At 44.4% G+C, this 27,014-nt stretch overlaps 1 protein-coding gene across 1 annotated transcript in view; it reads right to left on the bottom strand.

The window, feature by feature from the left end:
* Positions 1–27,014, bottom strand: part of LOC138303637 (alpha-2-macroglobulin-like) — a 219,002-nt gene that overhangs the window by 99,202 nt on the left and 92,786 nt on the right. The window contains exons 16-18 of the mRNA XM_069242934.1: positions 24,066–24,239; positions 18,057–18,207; positions 12,264–12,351 (exon numbers count right to left, since the gene is read on the bottom strand). Of these exons, the coding sequence (XP_069099035.1) occupies positions 12,264–12,351; positions 18,057–18,207; positions 24,066–24,239 (413 nt within the window). The remainder of the gene's footprint in view (positions 1–12,263; positions 12,352–18,056; positions 18,208–24,065; positions 24,240–27,014) is intronic.

Below are 27,014 nucleotides of genomic sequence, written 5' to 3'. Positions count from 1 at the left end.
ATGGCTGAACCAGAACGACGCAGCCTGACTTCCAAAGTGAAGATCAATGCAGCGCCTCCATTATGACTGGAAATTCAACGCACAGTCGTAACCGATTGACGCACAGCCGAGCCAGAACAACGCAGCCCGACTTCCTGAGTGAAGAATCCACATATCTCCTGCCGTGTGATGGAAAATTTGACACACCACCTACCGGATCGACGCAATGCCTGTCACTTCATCCTGTATGCCCAGGATTTCCACACATCATCCATGGGCCTCAAAAGATCCCCGCATCGCAGGGAGGAATCAAGGCAGCGCACCGGAAAGTGACACAAAGCCCCTTGCAGCGTGGAAAGAAACGATGCATTATCTGTGCCGCATCGGAAAATCCGATGCACATCCTATTTTTCCAAGGATCTCCTCCTCTGCGGTCTTTGTGCATGATCATTTTGGATCAAACCAGTTACTTTTGGCACACAAGAGACAACTGTTGATTTTTAAGATTTTAGACTCTTTAACATTGCAAAAGTGGTATTTCAACTTGTGCTTATTGAATCTTTATCGTTTTTACCTTATTTTAACTAGATAAATATGATATATTTTTCTAAACCTGTGTGGTGTATTTTTGTTGTGTTTTCACTGTGATATTGCATGATTTATTGCACAAATACTTTACACATTGCCTTCTAAGTTAAGCCTGACTGCTCAGTGCCATGCTAACGGAGGGTGGGCACAAGATAATCTGGATTGTGTGTGATTTACCATGACTATGATTGTGGTCCCTACTTGAACTAGGGTGTATACCTCTGCCAACTGGAGACCCCATTTCTAAAAGGATGATATTAAGTAAATGATATTAAGGAGACATTATTATTGAATGATACTTAAAGTATGGTAATGTAATACCATACTGTGATTGCTTTAGTTAATTTCTGGGGGATCCTCATCAATAGTTGTAAGCACTGAATAGTAACACCCTTGTTCAGGGATCCCTGAGCACTTTATGTGTGTATTTTATATGTTACTATAACGAATAAGTGATCATAGGAAATCTTTCATAAATCTTTTTTTGAAAGAAAAAACTTCACAGGACAGAATTAGCTAATAGGCTGCAAGCAGAAACTCATCAAATAAAACCAGTGCTGTGCCTTTAAGAAGCTCACAGTACATCCAATATCCGATCATGCCTACAGGTGACAGTTAGGTCAGTTCGCTTTTCCGGATCCTGGAAAGAGGATCCTGACACTGAGCTCTGCCTTTTTTGGCAAATACCAGAGGAAATCTTTCCTAAAACATTCTTTTAAGGATATCACTCAACTTCCTTTTAGAATTAGAGTAGTCGTATACCTTTTTTCTGGCAGAGAAGATTTTTTTTCTGTTAGAATGCATTCACTTTTTGTGAAGTGCCCTTCCTGTGGCAAGAATATGGCACAAACAGATGCACACAGGTCTGTATTCATTGTCTTCATAAGCATTATCACCCTGACTCATGCAGACCTGCCAAAATCTCTAAAGAAGAACATTAAGAGGCAAAGAAAATCAGGCTGCATGCACTACAGGAAAAGTGACATGAGAAAGCAGCTGAATTTACCAGATGTCCTGGAGAAGGCCAGTCTTCCATTAAAGCACTTTCCTCCCACTTCAAGGACTCCCTTAGAGGCAGATCCAAGGATAGAAGTCATCATAGAAAGAGGTGCTGTTCTTGATCGACGTTGAGGAGCATGACATTGAAGAAGGTGACATAAAAATAGGCAATCTGCTCTCTTGCTCGAACATCAACAGGTAATCCGTCAAAGAAGTCAATGTTGAAACGCCACTCAATGCTGAGAGAACACCATTGATCAACGTCAAAGGAAGTGCTGGTGTATAAGACACTTCCGTCAACTGCAAAACTTGCGTCAATGTCGAGTCTGCCTCTGTCAACATCAGAGATATTGCCACAGTTAACAAGCTCGTCTCCATTGATGGTGAGACCTCTCCACGAGCCAGACAAATACCTCCTTCAAGGAGAACGCAAAGAAGTCATCAGACTCACTCTAGATCTAGGAGCATATCTAGAAGAGCATCTAGAACAAGGTCTTCTTCTTACTCAAGAAGATCAGACCGAAAATCTGCAAGGCCTCACTCTCATCACAAGATGCATTCACCTTCCTTGACAACCACCTCACGGTCTTCTATAAGAGATTACTCTCCAACACTGATTACACTCCTCCAGAGAAAGTCTCTCTAGTGGGTGATCACTCCACATTTAATGATGTAGTAATCAAAGGTGCTGTAAAGTTGAACATCACAATGCCCATCACCACCACTTCAACATTGGTAATTTTTGAGACCCTACATCAAAAAATCCCTTATATACCTTTAGTACTTTAGGTCCCAGGTCATATAGAGCCTGCTATGTTATTATTCCTGATGCCTGCATCTATTACTCCTGTTTCTTCTAGGCTTCTGAATAAGTACAAACAGTCAAATTATTACCCTCTTTTTCTAAGACAAGACCCTACTACAGATTCTGTATTTGTAACTGAAAAATCTCACATGGTGGCTCCTAATTCTACCACTCCACCGCATAAAGAAAGCAAAAGGATGGACTTAGTGGGTTGAAAGATGTGCAGAACATCCACAACCATAATGAAGGAGGCAAGTGCAACAGCTCTCTTGGGACGGTATGATCGTTCCCATTGAGAGTCTCTGCAAAAGTACTCTTAGAAGCTGCCCAATGAAGATAAGCAGGATTTTCAAGAAGTCCCAAATGAGGGATTGCTAGTATCAAATCAAGTCATTGGTGCACCAGCAGATACTTCTATTTTAGAAGAGCATGGGTACTGTCATGGCATCTCCAATAGGCGCATCTCTTTGCTTAGGTTGACTGGCCTATAATTATAGCTTAGCAGAGAATTCTAAATTTGTCATTTGCAGGTACAACATTCTTTGGATCGCATGAAGATGGCAAGATGTCTTGAATGAAATCTGAAATGGAGACCTTAAAAGCAGTTGGCCTGGAATAGAGGAAATAGTTCAGAAGACAATACAGGCCTTATGCTAGACGTTACTTCCCTCATTGGTTGCATCAACAACAGCAGCAACCAAGGCAAGCATACCATAATAGAAGGTCTTCCAGAGAAAGATGAAGTCAACAACAACATCAGTTTGCAGGTACCCATCAAGCAAATCAATGACTTCCCTCTTACTCCTTCTCTGTCTCCTACTCCGTTGGAGCAAGCAGAAGCAATTATTTTCAAAAGTGGCTGAAAATAACCTAAGACAAATGGGTCTTAAATATTGTTCAGAATGGATTTTATCTATGTTTCAGGTCACCTCCTCATTCAATATCACCTGGCAAAGCATGACTTAACAGCTGCACCTGTTGCAAAAAAAGGAGGTCAACATATTGATGCAGGAAAAAGTTGTTGAGGAAGTTCCAAGTTATCAATTAGGATTATGAATTTATTCCCAGTACTTCAGCAAAAAAGGGCTGAAAGAAGAGTTCAGACGCAATTTAGATTTAAGAATTCTGAACAGGTTCGTATGAAAAGAAAGGTTCAGGGTACATGCACTACAAGTCTATCCCTAGCTACATCAAGGGGACTGGATGTGCATTGCAGGTCTGGAAGATGCTTACTTCATTATACAGATTGTAATGCAACATTGAACATTTCGGTGATTTGCCGTAGGCTCCAAGCATCTTCAATATGGAGTCTTACCATCTGGTCTAACGTTAGCTCCAAGGACTCTTTTGAAGTGCATGGCTGTCGTTGCAGCACATATGAGGAAATAAAAGATTTTTGTCTACCCTTACCTGGACAACTGGCTAGAAGAGTTCATCCTCAGAAACCACTGAATCATTTCCAAATGTGTCTCAACACATTCTCAAGTCTTGTTCTTCAAGTCAATATAAAGAAGTCAAAGATCTACCTGATTTGAAAATAATACTATCTGGGAGCTATTCTGGAAACGCTGTCGGAAGGGAGACTGTAATCTAGCTATCTGAACTGTCTCAACCTAACTCATCTTTCTACAACATGATCTCCCAGGACAGACGCTAGTCACAGATGTCTCTCTCCAGGGATTGGGTGCTCCCACAAACCATTTGCAAACTCAAGGTTTGTGGTCAGACAAAGAAAAATATTAGCATTTCAAACTCTTACAATTGAAAGCAGTTCACTTGGTGGCAAAGTTGTTTCTTCCTGTGATAAAGATAACTCCCTCTTGATTCAGACAGACATTACAACAATGATGTACAAGAACAAACTGGGAGGAACATACCCCAGCCCTCTCTCCCTCGAATGTCAAACCATTTGGAAATGGCTAATGGCCAGGAACCTAACAATTACAGCAGTACACCTTCCAGGTGTTCAAAGTGTGGAAGCAGACTCCCTTAGTCATACTTCTCAAGACAACCACAACTGGATTCTAAACGATGAAGTATTACACAACATTCTCCAAGAATGTGGTTACCCCTATATAGACTTATTTGAAGGTAAAAAATGCCATGATTATGCTTCCAGATTATACCAATCAGGATAGAAAAGGAATGCTCTTTGGATCATTTGGTCAAGGACATTTCTTAAATCTTTTCCTTGGATCCCACTTATTCTGGCAGTCTTCATCAAACTGTACAACTCCAACAGCAGAATGATATTGATAGCACCGAATGGCCTTGTAAATGGTGGTTCACATAACTTCTTCACCTCTCCGAGCACCCACACAAGAAATTGCCGTGCATGCAGGACCTCTTTTACAAGTTTAGAGGACATATTCTTCACCCCAATATTCCATCATTACGATTGACTGCTCGGCTCCTGAATTCCTACAGCATAGCCACCTAAACTTACAACAAGACTCTATGGACGTTTTGAGAGAGTTCAAGCGCCCTTCCAATAAAAAATCCTATGCTTCTAAAGAGATTTTGTCTTTGGTGTGTGAAAAAGAACATTGATCCATCTAATTGTAAAGTACAAGTGATATTACCTTACCTGCTTCATCTGTCAAGGTCTCATTTACAATACTTGTCTACTAAGGTACACCTTACTGCCCCTAGAAAATCTAATTCACAGATCTAGTGCATGCTGTGAAACTGAAACCAAGCTACTGGTAGCATGGTGTGCAAAATAACTATGGTCTGGGATGCTGACTATAGTCCGTTGCTGAGATTAATTCAAGAATTGCATCCATCACCTTCTTGTATACCTTCGTGTGTCGCCCAAAGTGGAATTGTATGCCCAGATGTGGGTCCTGTGAACACACTCACTGGAACCAAGCTATATATGGATGACGAGCCTTAAACTGGGCAAAACCAGTCCCTTGTTGTTTGTGCTTCAGTTCAGGGAGGGCCTGGCTTGGCCAGTTAGGCTGGAATGCCCCCAGTGGAGCAGGATGAAGACTGATTTGAACATAGCTGGATCCAAACTGAGGTGGCATGGTGTACAAAATAACGATGGACTGGGACGTGGCCCGAGTAATTACCAACGGCTGACATTTATTCAAGCATTCCATCCATATCATTTTTGTGTAGGATAGTGTGCCACCCTAAATGGGACGGTTATGCCCAGAGGTGGGGCCCACTCTGTCAAAGGAGCTGTACAGGGCTGATGAGCTGATAACTAGGGTGAAACCAGTCCTGGGTTGCTTGTGTTACAGTTCAGGGAGGACCTGGCTTGGTAGTTCAGGATGGGCTGTGCCCAGTGGAAGAGGGCCAAGACTGATTTGCATATACCTCATCCAAACTGAGGTGGCATGGTGTGCAAAATAACAATGGACTGGGATGTGGCCTGAGTAATTACCAGTGGCTGAGACTGAGTCAACCATTCCATCCATTGCCTTTTTGTATAGTTTAGTGTGTCACCATTAAAGATAGGCTGGTGCAGGTGCTCACGGCCCATAAAACCACCAGAACACAACAAGCAGGGCAGGATGGGGGCTTGGGCCATGTGTCAGGAGACTCTGCACCTATAGAAGTGGCTGGACTGCTGAGGTATCTTATTTAGTGATAAACCACCTGGGGGGATCTTTAAATGCCATTGGCAGCGGCATGCACTTAGTGGATCACAAATGGCGGTTGCACCTGGAGGTGGTATACTGGGCGCCTTACAGCAATGGGGTGAACTTTGGCTCAATCTTTTCCCCACTGCTGAGAATGTGCAATGTCAGCACATTTCCACGTTGGCGTTTGCAAAGCAGTTCTCCCTCTGAGAAGCCATCAGTCTGTAGTAGAGCTTGAGACGTCTGTATGGCTTCCCACATCTGCTTCTCCTGCTGTGAGTTTCATAAATGGGAAATGACCAGGCCCAAGTCATCCTAGTGGCAAGGGACTGGGCCAGGAGAGTGTGGTTACTGGAACTCAAGTGCATAATCATCTGTCCTTTGATCAAGCTGTTGCCTCAGGAGGATCTTTTGTTGCAGCAGGAGGGTAGGATGCTGCGCCTAGGCCTGCACAATCTGCATATCTGCGTATCCATGGCAACCTCCTACAATCTGCACCTGACAAAGCTGATGTCATCCTGGCAGTGAGGCTCCCTCCAGAAAATCAGTGTACGCCAGGCATTGAGACAAATTGTGACTTAGTGCAGCACTCAACAAGGTGCCCTATTACAAACTACGTTTTCTGAAGGTTTATTGTTTGTTCTCTCGCTAGCCCAGCAAGGACTTGTTTTGGGCACCGTTAAGAGCTGCTTATGTTTGTTATGTCAATCCAGTTCCACCAGGGCAAAAGCTGTTACCAGTGCATTAGCACATGGAGAGCAAGTCCTGGACATCTGCCAGGTGGCGACGTCATCTTGGTTAACTACGCAGTACTGCCCCGACAGACAGGTTGAGAGGTGTATTTTGCTCGGTCCTGCAGGACGTTTTGATCTGCCCTAGTTCACTCACTTACCAACTTGAGAGAAAGTGGTAAGATATTGATTCACAAGGCAAGGGATCTGCGGTTAGAAGAATCCACCACAAGAACAAGCTACTTACCTTGGTAACAGTCTTTCTGGTGGATACTCTAGCTAGCTGCAGATCCCTCAATGACCCTTTCACCTCTCCTTTCTGTGAACTGGACTCTCAATCTAGAGATCTGCATAGTGGTCAAATCCACAAATAGTAAATAACCGCCTGTTAGGTATTTGGAGGTGAGATGGATTAATGTTACCTTGAAATTTCAAGTAATTTTAATGCTTGTATATTATAATTAGGGCTCCCAGTTTTATGGTATTTGTTTTTTAACATTTCCATCTTTGTTTATCTATATTTATTTGTTGGCTATTTTATTGGTATTGAGCCATACTTATTTTATGCTTTGGAAACAAATTCAGTCATGAAATGGTATCTTTCCAAATTTATTTAACTGATAAACATACCCTTATACTTTGATGTCTGTTGTGTTTTAGCAAATTGAGCAGCCAGATATGACAAAACACTACATTGATAGGTAAATATTAGCATTATTTACAAATACATGTTGACATATCACTGTATTTAAGTATTTAAGAGAATCTCACCGTGTTTTTAAATCCCAATAGTATCTACCTGCTTAGCAGTTGGTCTGGAATTCATGAAGGACAACAAGGAGATTCATTCACAAGAAGTACAATATTTTGTATTTTTCTGCTTTTTTAAAATAAATACAGACAGGAAATAGATTGTTTTATGCCTGTATTTATCTGCAAAAATAAAAATGGAAAACTGAAAGCCTTAATTATAATTGCCCGATGCCCGGTCATCCTTTGAGAGGCATGCTCTGATTATAGGCTGACCTTGAACTAAACAAGCATTTGCAATGCATTAGGGCTCGCATTCGTGAAAGGGAGCGGTATTGGCGTAAAATATGGCATTGCAAGTAATACAGACAATGCACAGGTGCACCGTGCAGCTACGGAAAACACACAGACGCACTCAGGAGTCAAGCAGTGTACACAGTGTCTACTTTGCAGCCGGATTATACACGTTGATAAAATACCAAGAAATTACTAGCATCATAAACTAAGCGCGCGCACAAACACAAACTGCTAGCACCACACCCACAACAAGTGCTTCTAGCCCAGCATCTTCACATGCATGCAGCTACAGTACAACTGGAGTAAGCATACCTCGTAGTAGCAGCAATGCATCAGTGGTGCTGCAACTGGGGCGCACACTACGTTGCTAGCACCTCAGTCGAATAACGAATACACCCCGCTCCTATAACCAGAGTAGAAGCGCGTACTCACACCACTGGTACTGCAGCCGGTGTACGTGCACCAAAAGGATGCTGGCACTAGTACTGCAGTTTGCATGCGCACTGTACTACAGAACGCCACAACACAGTATTGCACCCAGATTTTATACACAGGCACACACACTCTGAGAACAGCAGGCATAGTGAACACACGCTGCAGGCGCAACCGACCCCTCCCCCGGAGCAGCTACGGCCAGTACTCTCAGCACAGCAACCTTCGTGTTGACAGTCACAAGCACTGAAGACAGAGTGGACGCAACACAATAACAGGGGAAACATCACTTACAACGCGGCAAATACAGCGCAGTGCATTTGCCAAGACGCCTTTACCAAACATGGCTTTACCAGGCATGCCTTTACCACGAATATACCTTCACCACGCATGCCTTTACAACACATTTTGTTGTAAAGGCATGAATGGTAAAGGTGGATGCATGGTAAAGGTTTTAAAGGTAGGTACAGGTAAGTATCAAGTGGGTTGAGAGATATATAAATAGCTAGTGTTTAGGGTGGGTAATGGTTATTGATGGTAAAGGCATTTTTAGGTTTTAGGGTGGTTATGGGATTTGGTATAGTAAGGGCATTTTTGGGTCTTAGGGTGGGTATGGGTTTTGGGGTGGTAAGGGCATTTTTAGGTTTTAGGGTGGGTAAAGGTTTTGGAGTGGTAAGGGCAGTTTTAATTTTTTTAGGGTGGGTATGGGTTTTGGGGTGGTAAGGGCATTTTTAGATTTTAGGGTGGGTGTGGGTTTTTGGGTTGTAAGGACATTTTTAGGTTTTAAAGTGGGTATGGGTTTAGGGGTGGTAAGGGCATTTCTAGCTTTTAGGGTGGGTATGGGTTTTTTGGGTGGTAAGGGCATTTTTAGGTTTTAGGGTGGGTATGTGATTTGGGGTGGTAAGGACATTTTTAGGTTTTAGGGTGGGTATGGGATTTGAGGTGATAAGGGGTGTTTAGTTTTAAGGGTGGGTATGGGATTTGAGGTTTAAGGGCATTTTTAGGTTTTGGGGTGGGTATGGGATTTGGGGTGGTAAGGGGATATTTAGGGTTTAGGGTAAGCATGTTTTTTTGGGGTGGTAAGGGGTGTTTAGGTTGGGTTTGGGTTATGGGATGCTAAGATAATTTTTAGTGTAGGTAGGGATTTTAGGTGGAAAGGTGTGTATATGTATAGTATGTATATAGTATGTATGTTATACTTGCCTCTACTTATTTCCATGCATATGCCTTTACCAAACAAGCCTTTACTACTTTGTGGTACGAACATGTGTGGTAAAAGCATATGCGTGGTAATGACCATGCGTTTTACTTACCGCGTTGCAAACACATGCTTGGAAAGTGCATGCGTTGTTCCATCATACATCCTAATAACAGCTGCAGGCTGTTACAAATACAATACACCCAGGCTCTATACCACATTCGTCTGCGGCGCCCACACAGTCCATTCCAAAGCATGGAGCTCTGCGCGCCCGCTGCTCATTGGCAACACGGGGTGCTGGGGAATGGGAGACCATGCTCAGCACTGCAGGCTCCAAGACGTAACTCTCTGGTATGTGAAAGACCGCACCCTCAGCTTGGTCAAACACCCTTCTCACCTCCCGGGGCAGCAGCGTTGGTGGTGGGAAGCGTGAGGCTGTAGCAGCCTGGCACATATAAAGAAGAAGATAAGGCTGCTTCTCTGACCCCTGCCCCTGGCCAATGGACACAGCATTCATCTCCTCCACCATTTTTAAACAAGCAATGACGTGGGAAAGGTGTTGGGAACGGGCAGACACAAACAGGAAATTGAGGGACGGGTGGGAGGTGCTGCCATGCTGGGTGACGATTGAAAGCGCCATGGCTGCCATGAGAATGAGCACGAAGAAGAGACTTAAAAGAAAAAAAAGTAGTCCGCTCACAGTCAAACATATCAGCACTCGTGCATTAATCCAGGTAACAGGGGCAGTGTGCAAGGCGGTAACAAAACCGCCCCAAGGTGAGATGTGTAAAGCATTTATCAATGTCATCAACAGATTTTTGAAAGCCAAGCCACGGACGATTGACAGGGATGGGCATGACATTGGCGTGGTTAAAAGCCCACAATACTTACAATATGCCGGAAAAGCAGCGCTTGCGCACTGCTATACTCGATCTAAAAATGGTGAAGCTATAACAGGGGCAGCTGGTGTTCAAGGGCTAAGGGGCTGTGCCCCTAGCCTTTTCTGTCCTCTCTAGTGAAGCATATATTTAATTACATGATGAAAGTAAAACATTTTCTTCACAACATTATCCGAGTGAAAGTTGGGCAATTTTAAAAGCCCCACTGTGCCTGCGTGAGTATGTGGCTGAAAGCTGCACAGTAGGGCTAACAGGGCTTGCCCACGCAAAGCCCTTATGTTTTCTCAGAACGCAGTGACGTCCCTGTCTTATCGCCTCCTCCACCAGGAGCGCTGATAGTAAACAGCCTGGGGAGTATTTCTGTTCAGCCCGAGTTGCTAAAAACTTCATGCCACTCAGATATTATTACTCCACCCTTTCCTATTTACTCAAATGGTGGGGTGTGATCAGAAGGCCTTACTAACCACACCCCACTCTATGACGAAATGGTTAAGGGTCGTTGAGAAGCATGTTACCAGAGCTCACATTTTATTAAGAGAATGTGGCATTGCACAAAAGAAATCCCCTTTTCCTGCATTACAGGGAGTCTGTGGCAGAGAAATGGAATAAATACAATAAATAACTTCATCCAGGGCTCTCTGGGAGACAGGACTGTGACCTGAAGACCTCAAGTCATAAATATGCCAAAGACAACGGTGCACACAAGTAAGTTGGAGCTCTATCTTTTTTACAGACAGAAAAAATCTGTTCTTTCAGCTCTCCTCTCCCTTCCCTTCACTGCCCCTGTAGGTGATTTCGTCTCTCAAAGGCAGTAATGGTTCCAGTAATTTATCATGGCTAGTTATGCTCCTTTTATTTCTTCTGCAGACTAATGACGTGATATGCCATGTTAAACATGCAATCTGCAGGTCAAATAAAAGCATAGCTTTTATCACTGAAACTGATGGATGTTGGGTGGGTGAGGCTATGTGTGTTTGTTTTAATATGTGTTTGCAGGGCTTGACTGAGTGGTTGAGAAAATGTGGGTGTCTGTGTACAAGAGGTGTGTGAATTGCAGTGGATGACAATGTGGATGAGTGAATGAGTGAATGGGTAGGCGACCAAAGGCAATGGGTGAGTAGGTGAATGGAAATACGTGGGTAGTGAGGCTCACTCACAAGGTGCAATTCCGTCTTGTATTTGTGCCCCACCACTGCTTTCAGTCACCAGCCACCACTGAACTATAACTACCTGCTTACTCTTTCTAGGAAAACAAAACAAAATATAACTACATTTGTATTAGTTTACTGAATATCTGCAAAAATAAAAAGATAGAAGTTAAAAAAAAAAATGAAAACTAGTGCAGCGCGTCCTTGGTGACAGTCATATACCCTTACATCAGAACAGTATCCCTTCTTACGTCACAAGTACTTCCCTGGCCTTTCTCCATCTGTGCAGCCCCAGCTACCCCAGTAACCTGCCCACATCCCAGGCCAACTTCATTTAAAGTTGCTTGTAATCTAGAGTTGTCGGACTTTCATGACTGACCCTCCGCGATGCTGAACAGGCAAGTACTAGGAATGCCATATTAAAGTTAATGATAGTGGAAATTATTAACAGAAACAATACCCATGATGATATTAATACAAGTTACAATAACATTACATTAAAATAAGAAGAATCACATAGTAATAATGAGAGTACTGATAATAAGAGTGTGAAGGGAGAGGGGAGGGGGCCGGACGAACATAGAGAAAGCAGCAGAAGGAGAATAAGCAGAGAAAAGAACAGAGGATGGAGAAGTAAAAGCGAGGAGCGGAGGAAGAAGGTGGAAGACAAACACAGAGGAGAAAGGCAGAGGAGAAGGAAGAAAAAAGAGGTAGGAGGTGGAAGGAGGGGCATGAGAAGCGAAGGAGGAAGAAAGGGTGTGGGAAGGAAGGGAAGAAGGTGGAAGAAGGGAGAGGAGGGGTGGACGGAAGAGGAAGGAACGTTGAAGATGACGTATCTACGTACTTCACTTCCACTACGTCACATAACCACGACTCCGGGAAGTTCTGTCGAACAGATGAGATCACCCGATCAGCCAAGGTGCTACCGACTCCTGTTAACAGAAAACAATGTTACGACTGGAGGCTACCACTGATGGCTAGGGGTGATACCCTGACTCCCTCACCCCCTGCCAATTGCCTATGACCCCAGTTCACATGCATTGCAAGGTGTTCAGTGCTGGAGGGGTGGCCTGAGACCTGAAGCTTGCAGGCACTGCGGCTGGATGCACTCTTATTAGCGATATATCCGCAGCAGTGCTTAATTTGTGCTTGTTGTCCGGTACTTATTTCTGAGGGCCTGCGCTTAATTTTTTGCCTCAAGCATTTATTGCGAACAAAAGACACATTTGAGAAAGACAAAGCAATAGAAAAATGAAAAAGCGTTACAAAGGAAAGAGCAGAAAGCTGCGAGAGTGAGCTGAAGGGGCAGGGAGGGGCTGTAAATGGATTGAAGAGGCCCGGGATGGCTTCAGGATTACGCTTCCTCAGTATTCTGTGCTCACACATTTAATTGTGCCTTCGAATAATCCCGCCTTCAGTTAGAGACTCGTGGGGTTTGCTTGGATGTGCTGATATCCCAGCCACCCTAACAAGGGTCTCCATGTCAGTTCATAGGACACAGCACACCTTCCCCTTTTAAAAAACACTGCAACCATCGCAGCAACAAACACAAAGAGAAGAAACTCCAAACAAAAACAAGCAATTTCAATGCAACGGGGCTTGCATTTGCTCGAGTTGGTGCTATTTGCGTGGTAAACTCCTAACCTAACTCTTCTTGCCACACAAATTAAAAGAAAAAAAAAAAACAGCGCAATTGCGCTATGTAAAATGCAGCGTGATCGCACTGAAATTGAAAACGAAAAAACGGAGCGCGACCGCGCTATGTAAATCCCAGTGCGATCGCACTACGGGAAAAATTAACAGATAAAGTAGTCCAGAAACCAGGCTGAAAACATCGAGCCTCGTATGTTTCTAGTAGTTTACCAGTGCTGTGTAGGCGGGCTTAACACCAGAAGAGGCATGATGTATGCAAGCCTTTCACAAATGAAAGCAAGCAGATTTTAAAGAGCAAGCCCAGGAACCAATGAAAGAGACTGACGTGACCTGGGCGTGGTTTGAAGCCCAAAGAGAGATTACTTTATGGACGGAACGCTTTGCGCTCGCCCATAAAAAATATGTAAAACCAAACCAAGGAGAGCTACCTGGAATAGGACGAATGCTTGCACTTCTTCCCTTGAGCCCCAAAACTAGCAGAAATGCACTTCTCGTCAGTTGCATATCACCTTGGACACTGTCACTTACAGGCTTCTAAAGAAATGATTTAACAAGGACCAAGCAATCTAAGCCTATGAGCAGGGACACTGGATTTAAGCGATTCTGTGGCCACGTAATTTGCCACATAATTATGAATTTGCGCTCCTTGTTACACACTCTTTTAACTCGCTTGTGTTTTTTCATCGAATACTACATATACATCTCGACCAGTCACTGTCACTGTGGAGAGCGCTTCTTTCATCGAAGCACCAGCTCTTGTTTTGCCGCTAGTAGTATGTTTAATATTGCTTATATGGTCCTAAGAGACGCCATATGAAACAAAAATCATACCACCAAGACACTTTCTGCAATGATGAAATACAAGCAAATAAATATGTAGTAATGGAGAAGAAACTTTCACTTGAGGTCCTCCAGCATACACATTTTACTTAATTGCTAGAAGGTTGAAAGCCACACAGGACATTGTTACAAAGTTAGAGGAGAGCTTTACACAGTCAATCACTAGCAACTAAAATCATGAGAAAGGGAGGCTGTCGCCAGCGAGAAAGAGTGCTCAGTAAGCAATTATGTTGTGTCAGTATATTAAGAAAGGAACAACCGTGGTGGTTCAAAAAAGGTGTTTAAAATAATTACCATTCCATAACAATTCGGTAATGTGGGAACAAACTGTCATTACCTGTGCTCAAGCTGTTCCCATATTGTACAAAGTGATCCAAAAGAGGGGTAGCACACTGACCTTGTGAGTGCTAGGTAAGTATTTGAAAAGTACTCCTGTAGGTTATTATTTAGAGTTCCTGCATCTGAATAGGGCTGCCAACGTTTTTAGACCAGAACTGGTTTAGCTGTTTCCTCAGAGAAGGACTTGGAGTGTTCTCTTGTTGACACAGATATGAATCCTCCTAGGCGCTATGGTAATGCAGTCTTTAGAAAGTCTCAAACAGAGCAGGGGGTGTTCAGGAGCCAAAATAAACTCCACAAAGGAATGAAGTGTCACAAACCAGGTGGGTATAAAGCCTTTGGACTTGCAGCGTTAGTTGGAAACACTCCAAGGCTGCTGCAACACAAATTACATGACGGAGGGCAGACGGCCTACCCCGGGACTTCATTCAACAGACCTAAATGAGGCTTTATGTGCACCAGTCATTCCTCTGGGGCGTTCGTTCAGTTACTGAACATACCCACTTAGATGATTCCCTCCCAATAAGGGCACTATGTATATGACTTGCCCAAGGCTTCACAAGGACATGTCCAAGTGCCTAGGAACATCAACTTCCATGGTGACAAGAGGAAACCCACAGTCCTTGTTTTGAAGAAAATACTGAAGTAGTTTGGGCCGAAACGTGTCAACAGTCCAATTCCGGTTTCAGAAACCATGAAGACTAACCTACAGGGGCACTTTTCAAAAACGCAGCGATGTCCCGGGGCACACAAGGATGGTCTGTTGTTGCACCTTTAGGTTACATTGTACAACATGGGGACAGCATGAACACCATCACAACAATTTGTTTCTACAAATTACCTAATTGCTATGGACTGGTGTTTATTTTAAACAATTTGCTTGTATGATATCAATTTTGTCTATTTAAATCTGCTGACAAAACATGCAGAGTAGAGGAAATCTTATAATGCTCTCTACACTCAGGAAACAAACCTCTGCGTACATTATCTTACTTTTGTTGTTTTAGTGACACATACTGTTTAACTAAAACAAACAAAATACTCAGTGGGGTCAAGAAAAACAAGGCACTTGCCAGGCACATTGCACTGCCTTCTGGGCATCCCCAGTTTGGTGGAAGCACCGAAAGCTGTGAGTTTCCTGCCAGACAGAAATCTCAAACTATGTCCGTTTGTCCTCCAGCAGGGGGCGGAGTCTAGGGCCTCTGCTAACTTGGATGGATAGCAGGGTTCCTGTCAAAATTTAAGTAACTCCATGAGACTTCTTCACCTGATACAAATGACACTTAGTAGAGCTGTCTAGAGCTTTGTATTTTCACTCCAGCCTAGGTGGATCTATTGATGCTGAAGATGAATACCTAATCTGCATATGACCTTCATCCCACCAGTGGCCAAGAATCAGAATCTCCCTAATGCCCCTTCAGGATTCGTCTTTAAAAAGAAAAAAAAAACAGACACCATAATATTCCAGGTGACAGGACTGGAAGGCTAAATCTATGTTACGCCCTCCAAAGAACACAACAGACCAAAGTCATCAGTGTAAGAGTCCTTAGGTGTTGACCCCGGCTAGCATCATCTGGAGTGACAGATGCTTCTCCATAAGTGTTCTTGGGGGGTAGATGGCCCTGCATGGTCCTCATGCAGATCCTGGGCATCACTGGCATGCCTTTATCATTAAGGCCCTCATTTTGACCATGGCTGTCTCCTGACTGCCAGGGTGGCGGTTTCACATTATTACATCACATTACTTCACATTACGTTATGAGTGTGGTGGGTTGGCCTCTGCCAACCCGCCACATCTCCACTCTTACCGACATGGCGGTCGGACCCACTGGGCCGGAGATGAGCATCTCTGACCTGGCAGTCCACATATCACCGCTGGTGGTATTTGGGGACGCCTTTCCGCCATGGTTTCCGTGGCGGTAGCACACCACTAAAAACCCTGGCGGAAAGGATACTGGCAGCAGGAATTCTCATTCCTGTCACCAGTACAGTTCTCCCCCCCAAACCCCCTCCCCCATGAAGGATGCCCACCCGGAGTCCATTACAAACCCCCCACTCCCCTCAAACAGCGAAGCCCCCCGGTCCCCGTAGGTATTCCCCTCTGTTCCCCCAGATTCCCATAGGAACCCCCCCTCCCCCAATCCCCATAGGCACCCCCTCAATCCCCGTAGGCATTCCCTCCACCCCGATCCCCGTAGGCACTCCACCTCCTCGCACGCACACACCATACTTACATTCATACCACACTTACCATACATGCATACATTCAAACACACAAACGCACACTCATTCATACACGCACTCACCATACACACATTCATTCACACACACAAACATGCACACTCATACAATTGTATTTTATGAGTTAGCGCCGTTTTTGCGTAAAAAATCGTGCAAATGCGGCACTAAAAAAGTATAAATATGGGCCCTTGTGTCTTACCTTGGTCCAATGGTGCGTCTTGCACTGGTGTCCTCAGCCCCCTTTGGACCCTGTGCTGCTTTCTTAGAGGTGGGGGAACCACTTAAGGCTCGACCCAGGCCCTTTTCTGGAGGCTTAGCTCTGGCTCAGCTCGAGGTCCTCTTACACCCTCAAGCCCAAAAACAAGCTGAGCTTTAATACGGCCTCTGTCTGCCATTAATGCTCTATCATTCTGTGCCAAGAATTATAAACAAAGCATAAATCTTTGGCATTAAAAAGGTGGGAAAGTTAGCTGTCTAGTGGTTGAATTGCATAATCAGAAAGCAGAGAGCTTCGACCAATACTGGAATCCCCACTTGACCTAATTATGTGATCCTAAGCAAATATTTAATTTTTTAGAGCTTGCTTTTTCTTCGTTATAGGATAAAAGAGCAACTTCCAATGCGTGAGTTTAGGGTATGCGCTGAACAAAAAAAAAAATATGATGTATTAAGGTGAAAAGCTTCTTCGTATTAAAGAAATATATTTTTTTTAATTTTAAATACACTATCATATTTTCATATGATGTTTGTTGCATGATGTAGATACTATTATCAGGTCTCGGCTCATTTACGGACTCCTGCAGCCCAGTCAGATTTTTGGCTTGGCTCTTTTTTAATTTATTTACTCACCTAACTCTAAGCTCTTTGTCGCCTGCGAGCTTCCCTTTCCCCTGGCACCCCTTCCATCCTGGGCACTGAACTGCACCCTGAGTGCAGCAGGGGGCGTGGTTGACACTGGCAGATCAAAGTGACTATTCTAACTCCAGTCCTAGAATATTTTAATAAGAAACAACTTTCCCCCATATATTCCAGGAGGATTATTTAGTATTCCAACTCTACTCCTGGAATACATTGGGAATAGTTATGACTTCTCCAAGCATTTCTAGGAATGGTTGAAAAGTAGTAATTTTAAATGTTAGAAAGTGCTGTCCTGAGGGCGCAGCTCAGGGCAAAAAAAAATAGGAATTCCCACAGACCCTACTTAAACCCTGCAATGTTATCACCCTTTCTTATCACCCTTTCTGCCCACAAAAGTAGTTTGGGGTATTGCACAGGGAAAGGCATTTTTTCAAACCCCTGTAGCATTCAGCAGGGATAGAGAATGAGCATCAGCAGTGTAGGGTATTACTTACTCACAAACATCTTTGTAATATTTTAAGGTCAAAACAATTGGGCTTTCCAATGCTTATTTGAAAGGCAGCTAGGAACAGAAGGGTGTATCACGGATTACCAACAGTATATTCTCAGTGCAAGAACCTTTTTTGACTCATTGGTGCTCCCAAAGATGAATGACTCTACCTGTAAGATCCCCTCTTAGTATGATCCCAAATGCCCCCATACCTACCGGACGCAAAAGTGGTGGTAAACATTGCATTTGTTCCTAGGGGCACTGGCCATGCTGTAGGTGATGAGGTCGGCTGACAGTTGTTGGGCTTCGGGCATACATTCGGCTTCTGAGTACAACCATTGCAGAAGGTTATCAATCCAAAACTGTTCTGTTTTGGTAAAGAAAATGTAAAAAAAGATATAATTAATAAATAATTCTCCTCTCAGTCCACACGTCTTTTTCTTCACCCCCAGCTCCCCTGCCCTTATTTAACAGCATTTCAGGCTTGTGTACCCAACTCCAGAGTCCCGCCTCCCTAAATCCATTCCAGGTGCCTGCTTGTAACACCACCGGCCCATGCCAGGCTCAGACTTCATGCCCCTTCCTAGGTCCCCCCTGCCCTACATCACGAGACCATACTAGACTCCGACTTTATGCCCTTCCTAAATTCCCACCACCCTACACCACCAGACCTTCCAGGGCTCCGACGCCATGCCCCTCCTAGTTTCCCACCCCACTGCCCCACTAGACCATTCCAAGGTCTGACTTCATGCCCCTCCTAGGTTCCTACCACCCAACACCACTAGTCCATGCCAGGCTCTCACTTCATGCCCCCTGCTAGGTGCCCACCAGCCTACACCACCAGTAAATTCAAGGCTCTGACTCAGTGCCCCCTCCTAGGTTCCCACCACCCCACACAAGTCAAGGCCATCTGCCAAGTTGTTCCAGGGCGCACAAACGATTTTAATCAAGGACCATTGTATTCTAAAAATCGGAACAATCATCCTCAAAGAGAACCCATCCTTTAGGAATGATAACATGTTTGACAACTTTGCTAGATAGATAGCTAGACTCTTCGAGGAACACCAACTAAATAAAAAGACATTCCAATTCTTGCAATGTGCTCTTAAAGTGAGAGTTAACCAGGAAGCCTGCATTGGAAGCTTCACCTCTTCTGAAATCCCGCTACTTCTCAACTCCTCCCTTTCTAGTCCCATGCGTCAGCTTGATCCAGACGAAAGATTCTGGAGAAAGAGTAGGAATCTTCGGAGGACAAGAGAGGAAACCAATATGAGCAGGGCCAAGCTGGCACGATCACTGTCACCAGCACTCTCTGCTCCCTTATCCTGGTTAAGGTCCTGCAAATCAGAGGAAATAGCAGAAAAGGATACTACCCCCATGATTTCCCCCCTCTATTCATGGCCCAAAAAGGACCCTGGGAAATTCTGAGCTGTTGGAATGGATCTATTGCTGGCTTTCCCCATCTCCAGCAAAGCATGTAAGGAAAACTCTTGGACTGAGTGCAAATTCCTGGAATTCTGTTGAGTGTCTGCCTCCACATTCAATACTCCTTGAATATATATGCTGAAAATTGAATCACTGTTTTCTTTGCCGAGCAGATGTGTTGTGAAATCTTGGCCAAAGAAACTGACCTCTTGCACCCTGTCTGACTATGTAGGACCTTGCTATCATGTCCAGGTCCTGATTAATAAATATAAATTTTAGATACGGAGAAAACCGTACTGGGGCAAACCTGATTGCTTTTAGCTCCCGCCAGTTTGAAGATCTGCACAATTAGATCGATAACCACCTTCCCTTCATCTACCGGGAGCCCATCCAAGCTCCCTACCCCAGAGCACTGGTATTTGTGGTTACCATCATTGGATGGTAGGAGATAATAATGTCCCCTTTGAATATTTATGCAGAATGAACCACCACAACACCTCCTGTAGACTGTCGGGAGAACTTGGAAGAGTTCTGTGATGTACTTCATAATAGAGCTCATGAGTCTGCTCAGATGGAACCTTGCTCAAGGGACCAAGACTATTGTTGCTACCAAGACCCCTGCACTTGCAACCAATCTGCAGCTACAGGGGCCTGAAGAGTCTCAGAGTACAAGCCTGAATATTCTGGATCCGCTTCTTTAGAAGACCTACCATCTCCAAATTCATCAACAACCTTGCTCCTGTGAAAACTCGATCTTGAGGTGGAAGAGGTGGTAGATTTTGCCATGTAAATTATGTACCCATGTTGTTTCAGTAAGGTGAGCACCTTTTCTGTGTGCTCCACTCTCCTTTGTGATGTAGAAGAATGTAGGAGCCAATCGTCAAGATAGGGTTCCAAGAGCACCTGCTGTTTCTGAAGCCAAGCGACCAGAGATGCCGGAACCTTGGTGAACATCCCAAACATAGTTTTAGTCCAAACAGGAGCATCCTGTACTGGTAATGAACACCGTCCAGTGAGAATCAGAGGTTCTTTGGATACATGACATAATGAGTAGAGCAAGTAGGCGTCATTCAGATCCTTTGTCCTCTTAGTAGTTGCCGAGACCCAGTACTGCCACAGAGACCATCGGCTGCTTCATCTTTCGAGCAGTCGATATGCCCTCTAGGCAGAGGGCAGAAATCACTACTTCAGTGTTGCTGACAGCAGTTGAGATGAAAAGTGCTCTGCTCCCAAAATAGGTAGAAGGGAACCCATATAAGAAAAACGTTCCACACATGACCTCCGATTGGTGTTGAGGGGGGTAGTCTGGTGAGGAATGCGAAATAAAAACATAGGCTGATTTTTTATGCCTAAACTCTAAAATGGATGCGGTGGTCTATGAGAGTTATCCCTTTAAAGTCTACTAAAGTACCCAAGAAGTATATTTCTTTCAAGCAGGAAATATACATATTGGGTTGGACAAGAAAGGGGTGGATTATGGAGGGCAGGGCACAGGTATGAGGGGTGGAGACATGAGGGGCAAAGTAAGTGATGGCCAAGATATGGTCTATTACCACCACATATGCATTACTGTTACATACTCTTCCTTCAAATTGTCAAGGAAAAGTAAATATTAAAGCTGCTGCTTGCTCTTATGGTCATAAACAGACTGCATTCTGGGATACCAGAGACAGTTCAGGCACCTGCATTAGTTGTGTGTCTAGTAAGTTTCAGGGTACAATTACGTTAAAACAGATCAGGTCATCAATGCACTTGCTGCTGGGATTTACTTATAATCTAATTATAGACTTGAATTGTCAGAAAATAGCTCGTTATATTCATGGTGAAGAGCACTATGTGTAACCAGTATGTGATAGAGCTGTATGCCAGTAATGCAGCTCAGTGGGTCAGTGTGTTTACTACAGAGATGTTTCATATTTTACATGCATTTACACTCCTGTGGTAACTTGGCACAAAAGCAGTCAGGCTTACATCAGAGGCAATATGTAAAGTTTTTATGCAGCACATAAGCAGCAATAAAGTGAAAACACAACACAAGAAAAATCCCACATCAATTTGTAAATATAGAGTAAAATAAAATGTAATAATTTATTTGACATCAAAACAACAAAAATCCAGTCAGTAGAACTGAATATTCAATTTTGCAGATTTAAGGTGTGTACAGCTTCTAAAAAGGAAAAAAGTGCCACTTGCTATTATCTGGCCATGCCAGACCAGATGAAAAACACAAGTTTAGGCTAACCATGTTGGAGTATCGGCTGGATAGAGTGATCCAGTTAGTCCTACTGCAAGAGTTACTCTAGCACAAAGATTCCAGTCCATGGATGAGCCAGTGAGGAGCAAAGGGAGCATTGGGGATGATCTTGCTGTAGCGCGAAGAGCAGACTAGGTGTTGCAGATGTTCGTTGCTGCAGCACAAAGATCCTGCTGGACGTCGTGGACAGTCGTTGCTGCAGATTTGCATTGGTGGTCACCGAAGGCTGTTGATACTGTAACGCAAAGTGTAGATATCATCTTGCCAGTTGTCGCTGATGGTTCTTGCATTGTGAAGAGTTTGGTTCACTGGAGCTTCAGGTTGGCAGTCGCACAGGCAGCAAGTTCTTGGCACGATTGGGCTTGTAGGTGGTAGCAAAGAAATGCAAACTTCAGGATTCTTTCCTTTCTTCAAGTAGAGCCCAGCTGATTCCACACCAAGTATTCAGGGCCTGAAGGGAACCTCTCTGTGATCAGGAACTCACTCCAGCATAGGCCAGCAAGGCTCCATGCGTTCCAGTTGAAGATCCAGGCAGCAGGGCAGCTCGGCAGATGCAGGAAGGACCCTGGAGCTTGTTATGTCCATGTAGCTCCGAACAGGAGGTCAGTCAGATGGAGTCACTTCAGCCTGGGTTGAAGGGTGCAGGTGTAGTCTTCCTTCTCAGCAAGCAGGGGAGGCCTCAAGCAGCAGGACAGCAGGTCGTCCTCCTTCTGTATTATCCACAGGTCCATTATTGTCCTGAAGAGTGGGTCTAAGGATTCCCTTGTTATACCTGGTGCCCACTTTGTAGTGGTAGAAGCTTCTGGAGATTCCCTCTATAGAGGTGTCTAGGATTTCCTACCTCCCTGCTCTGGTTCCACTCTGTCTGTGGGCATACTAGGCTAGTGTGAAGTTCCTTTTGTGTGTGTAGAGGGAGCCCCATTGAATTTCAAGTGTGGGGATGTCAGCTCCAGCCCCTCATCCTACTAGAGATGAACCATCGAGTCAGTACCCAGACCCTCTATTGTGATGCTGTCTGGGAGGAATATATAAAGGCCAACTGCCACCTACACCCACTCATGTGACCCAGGAATAGGTTGCACCCACCAAATGTTTAGGACAAGAAAATACCAGCTTTATAAATGTGGAATTTCCAGTATTGTGACTTAAAATCCAACTTTATAATTAAAGAGGGTTTTAATTACAATGCCTTAGACACAAAACATGATATTTCCATCTTCTCTCACACAGCATTTACCACTTATTATATGTAGGAAGGTACCCCAATGTTATCCTATAGGAAACGTAAACCTTGCAGTAATGAAAAAGGAATCTTGGGGGTTTTCACTACCAGGACACATCAAACTAAAAGGTGAATGTCCAACTTTTTAAACAGAATGCACCCTGCCCAATGAGCTGCATAGGGCCTACCCTTACCTGGGGTGACATATGTATTAAAAATGAAGGTTTAGGCCTGGTAAAAGGTTTATGTTGTTAGGTCAAAATGGAAGCTTAAAACTGTAAATACAATCTGCAATGGCAGGCCTGAAACATGTTTAAAAAGGCTACTTAAGTGAATGGCACAATGAGTGCCGAATGCCCACTAGTAGCATTTGATTCACCAGCCCTGGGTACCTGTAGTACCATTTTAATAGGGACTTAATAGGGACTTACAAATAAATTAAATGTGCCGATTTGGTTTATGTCAATTTCACCATATTTAAAGGAGAGAGCACAATCACTTTAGCACTGGTTAAATTTGATGAGTACTAAAGGCCAATGAAAACAGTTTCAGAAAACAGACGGGCTAAGGCAAAAAAGTCTGAGGATGACCCAACAAAGAGGGCCAAGTCAAACACCACCTATATGGCACCGAACAGGTATTGCACTGCATTTAAGGTGAACTAATACTGAGGTAACTACATTTACAGTATTGAAGCGCTATGGTCCTGGACTTATTTGTCAAAATAAAAAGTAAACAACGGTTCTACAAAGTTATGTTTTTTGCACAGATATGGCCTTTGTTGGAGTTTTGTAGGGATTTTAAGTAGCCTTGATTTTGTATTATGTTTTTTCCTTGTGATAGCCACTCCCTAAAAATGCTTTTGGGCTCAGGCTGAATTTTATACTGGATGTAAAAAGACAGAAACTTGGATGAGGAGATGGATTGTGTGAAGACCAACAAAGATTTATTTTTTTTGATGACCTTCAAAACTATAAGCTAATACCATGACTTTTGTGGTGAAACCAGTTCCAACTTTTATATTTTGATAGGTTTGACAACTTTGATGGCTGATTATTTGCACCACACAATATGTAGCAGAAGAAAATTATCTAACAAAACTGGGACTTTCCAGACACCAATGCACCTAGTGCTTTGAATGTATCCTGTTTGCAGAAGGCACTAGGGGCCAGATGTACCAAAGGGTTTTTCCCATTCTGTGTCAATGGGAAAATGTGTTCGTACATATGGCCCTAGGTGACATGATGCCTCCATCATCACAAATGACCCTGGGGAGACACAGAAGCAGATACTGGCCTTAACACCCTGAAAGTTGGGCACCTACCAGCATATCTTCTTGCCAGTCCACAGCGTAGTTGACATCAGCCGTCGCTTGGTAGTTCACACCCCCGAGGACAATGTCTGGCATATCTTTGCATGGGGAATACTGGCTTTGTGTCAGACTGAATCCATCAATCCAGGACCCAGAAACGTGCCTGTAGGGTATTCGATTATACACCTAGAAGGAAGAAAGAAGTAAACAGTACCTCTGAAGCCTTGACTCAGTGATGCAGTATATCCACTGAACAGACAATAAACCCCAATCGCCCTGTCACATTCTCCGACCCCCCCAAATATACTCCAAAACATATTTTTCGAAAAGTTGATGGAATCCATTTTGCATCAACCTTTCTCCGATCACGTCCTTTAATATTATTAGGGGTGGGTGTCGAATTCCGCTCCGCTGCTGGAGTTTGCGTAGTTTTCCCCACTCTGTGTGGACTTCCGAAAAACTTCACAAAGCAGAGTTTTTTCTCTTGCGTGGCTTGCCAATGTTAAGTTGGTGAACGTGAGAGAGAGAAATCACTAAAATGGGCAACCACAAGTGATATTTCTGAATGCGTCGGTCACTGCAATCGCTACCGCTTGCATTGAGAGAGCTGCCGCTCCCGATGAGGAAGCTGCCTCTAGAGCGGCAGAAAGACGTTAGTACCCTCTGACGCTCCACATAATGCAGTTTGCGCTGATTTTACAGCGTGAGAGAAAATCCTGGTGCTGAAAATCAGTGGGAACAGTGCGACTTACGCAAACGCCACCGCTCGCAGAACTTAGCGCCTCACAGAGTTCCGCTTAGCAGAACTTTGAAAACTTCGCCCTGGCATAATTAGTATCTGATGTTAAACAATGTTCAAAATATTTTATGCAAGCGAGGTAAAAATGTGACTAATAACAGACAGAGAGAGTGTGAGTGAGAGATTGAGCGAGAATAGGGGAAAAGAAGAAATGAGAACGAATGGAAGGAATAAGTATTGGCAAAGCCAGTAGGTCATGCTTTCTTTCACAAGAGTTAATGGCAAACCCTGTATAGTGGCTTAGGGGGCCCAGGGACTCAAGGGTCTCATTACACTCTGATTATGGCTGTCTTTTACTACCCACAAGGAGAGTACTCTGCCCATTTCTGCCTCTTCTTATTTTTGTTTCGGCCCAAGGAACCGTGTCTACACCACTGTAGTGAAACATCTTTAGCCAGACTTTTCACACTTGGGCTTCCAGTATTAACAAACATATATGGGCTACATTGACTGATAATATAATCCATACTATCATTAACAAGAAAAACTTTTTAGCTAAACAGACAATATCCACATCATGTAATTCACGTCGCTACTGCTCATTGTATTCAATGCAGTGAGCAAAAACCATGCTAAAAGCTTTAGGGCAGATGTGCAGCAGAAGCACCGTATGACAATGAACACAGCAAAACACACTTTTATGGGCCTTGGTTACACAATAGGCATGCAGGACTACATAAAAATATCTGTGTGTCACACAGCTACAGCCTCAGCTGAAGGTTGATGTTCAGTGGACAATATGTCCGCTCCTTTCACTGATGTACGATCTGTGAAGCCATTTGCCACTCAGTTCCGCCTTAGTGTGGGCTGATGCTGTTGGTGGATGGCAACTCCTGACGAGGAGGGGTCTACGGAGAGTTTCACCTTAGTGTGTGGCTGCTGCTGTTGGTGGACGCCTTCTCCGTGCACAGAAAGGGTCTCTGGAGGGTAGTGCCTTAGTGTGTGGCTGCTCCTGTTGGTGGACGCCAGCTCCTCGCAGAGGAAGGGTCTCTGGAGGGTCTCACCTTAGTGTGTGGCTGCTTCTGTTGGTGGATGCCAACTCCTGACAGCGGAAGTGACTTTCGAGAGTCCCGCCTTAGTGTGTGGCTGCTGCTATTGGTGGACACCTTCTCCTGGTAGAGGAATGGTCTCCGGAGAGTCCTGCCTTAGCGTGTGGCAGCTTCTGTTGGTGGACACCAGCTCTTGGCAGGAAAGGGTCTCTGGAGGGTCCCACCTTAGTGTGTGGTCGCGGCTGTTGGTGGACGACAGTTCCTGGTAGAGGAAGGGTCCCTGGAGAGTCCTGCCTAGTGTGCAGCTGTTGGTTGGTGGACGCCAGCTCCTGGCAGAAGAAGGGACTCTGGAGGGTACCACCTTGGTGAATGGATGCTGCTGTCAGTTGACACCTCCTGGCAGAGGACTAGTCTTTGGAGGGTCCTGCCTTAGTGTGAGGCTGCATCTTCCCTTGGCAGAGGAAGGGTCTGTGGAGAGTCCTGCCTTAGAGTGTGGCTGATGCTGTTTGTGGACACCTTCTCCTGGCACAGAAGGGTCTCCGGAGAGTCTTGCCTTAGTGTGCGGGTGCTGCTGTTGGTGGATGCCAGCTCCTGGCACAGAAGGGTCTCTGGAGAATCCCGAATAAGAGTGTGGCTGATGCTGTTGGTGGACACCTTCTCCTAGTAGAGGAAGGGTTTCCGGAGGGTCTTGCGTTACAGTGAAGCTGCGTCTTCCCTTGGCAGTGTAAGGGTCTCTGGAGAGTCTTGCGTGTTCTTGATGAAACTGTCAACGCCGTGTTCTGGATTAAAGCAAGCAGTGAGTGGTTGTGCAGTGACACTTCACAAAGTGCCATGCCCACAACAATTGTCCTAGAAAGCAATACGTGTCCAGAAAAGACAACTAGCAGAATGTGTCTGTTACACCCATCTGCCTAAATATAAAAAAGACACATCAACATTAAAGTGTCTAGTCTGGACTTGGAAGCCAATCACAAAAACACACATGCATACAAACATAACCTGCATTATGCGTTTGATTGTGGGCGTGCCTATCTCATAGATGGCATCGAGGACCTATCCTTGTCAGGGCTATGCAAAGAAACCGTGCAGTCCAAACTCAGACATAAAGAGTAACTGAAGTCAAAGAAACTAGGTAAATACTCAGCCAGTGGCTCTCCCCCCCCCCCCCCCCCC

The sequence above is a fragment of the Pleurodeles waltl genome, chromosome 7, assembly GCF_031143425.1.
Source record: "Pleurodeles waltl isolate 20211129_DDA chromosome 7, aPleWal1.hap1.20221129, whole genome shotgun sequence".
Taxonomy (NCBI): Eukaryota; Metazoa; Chordata; class Amphibia; order Caudata; family Salamandridae; genus Pleurodeles; species Pleurodeles waltl.
The sequence above is the reverse complement of the archived record's forward strand: the minus strand, read 5'-3'. Positions and strand labels throughout refer to the sequence as shown.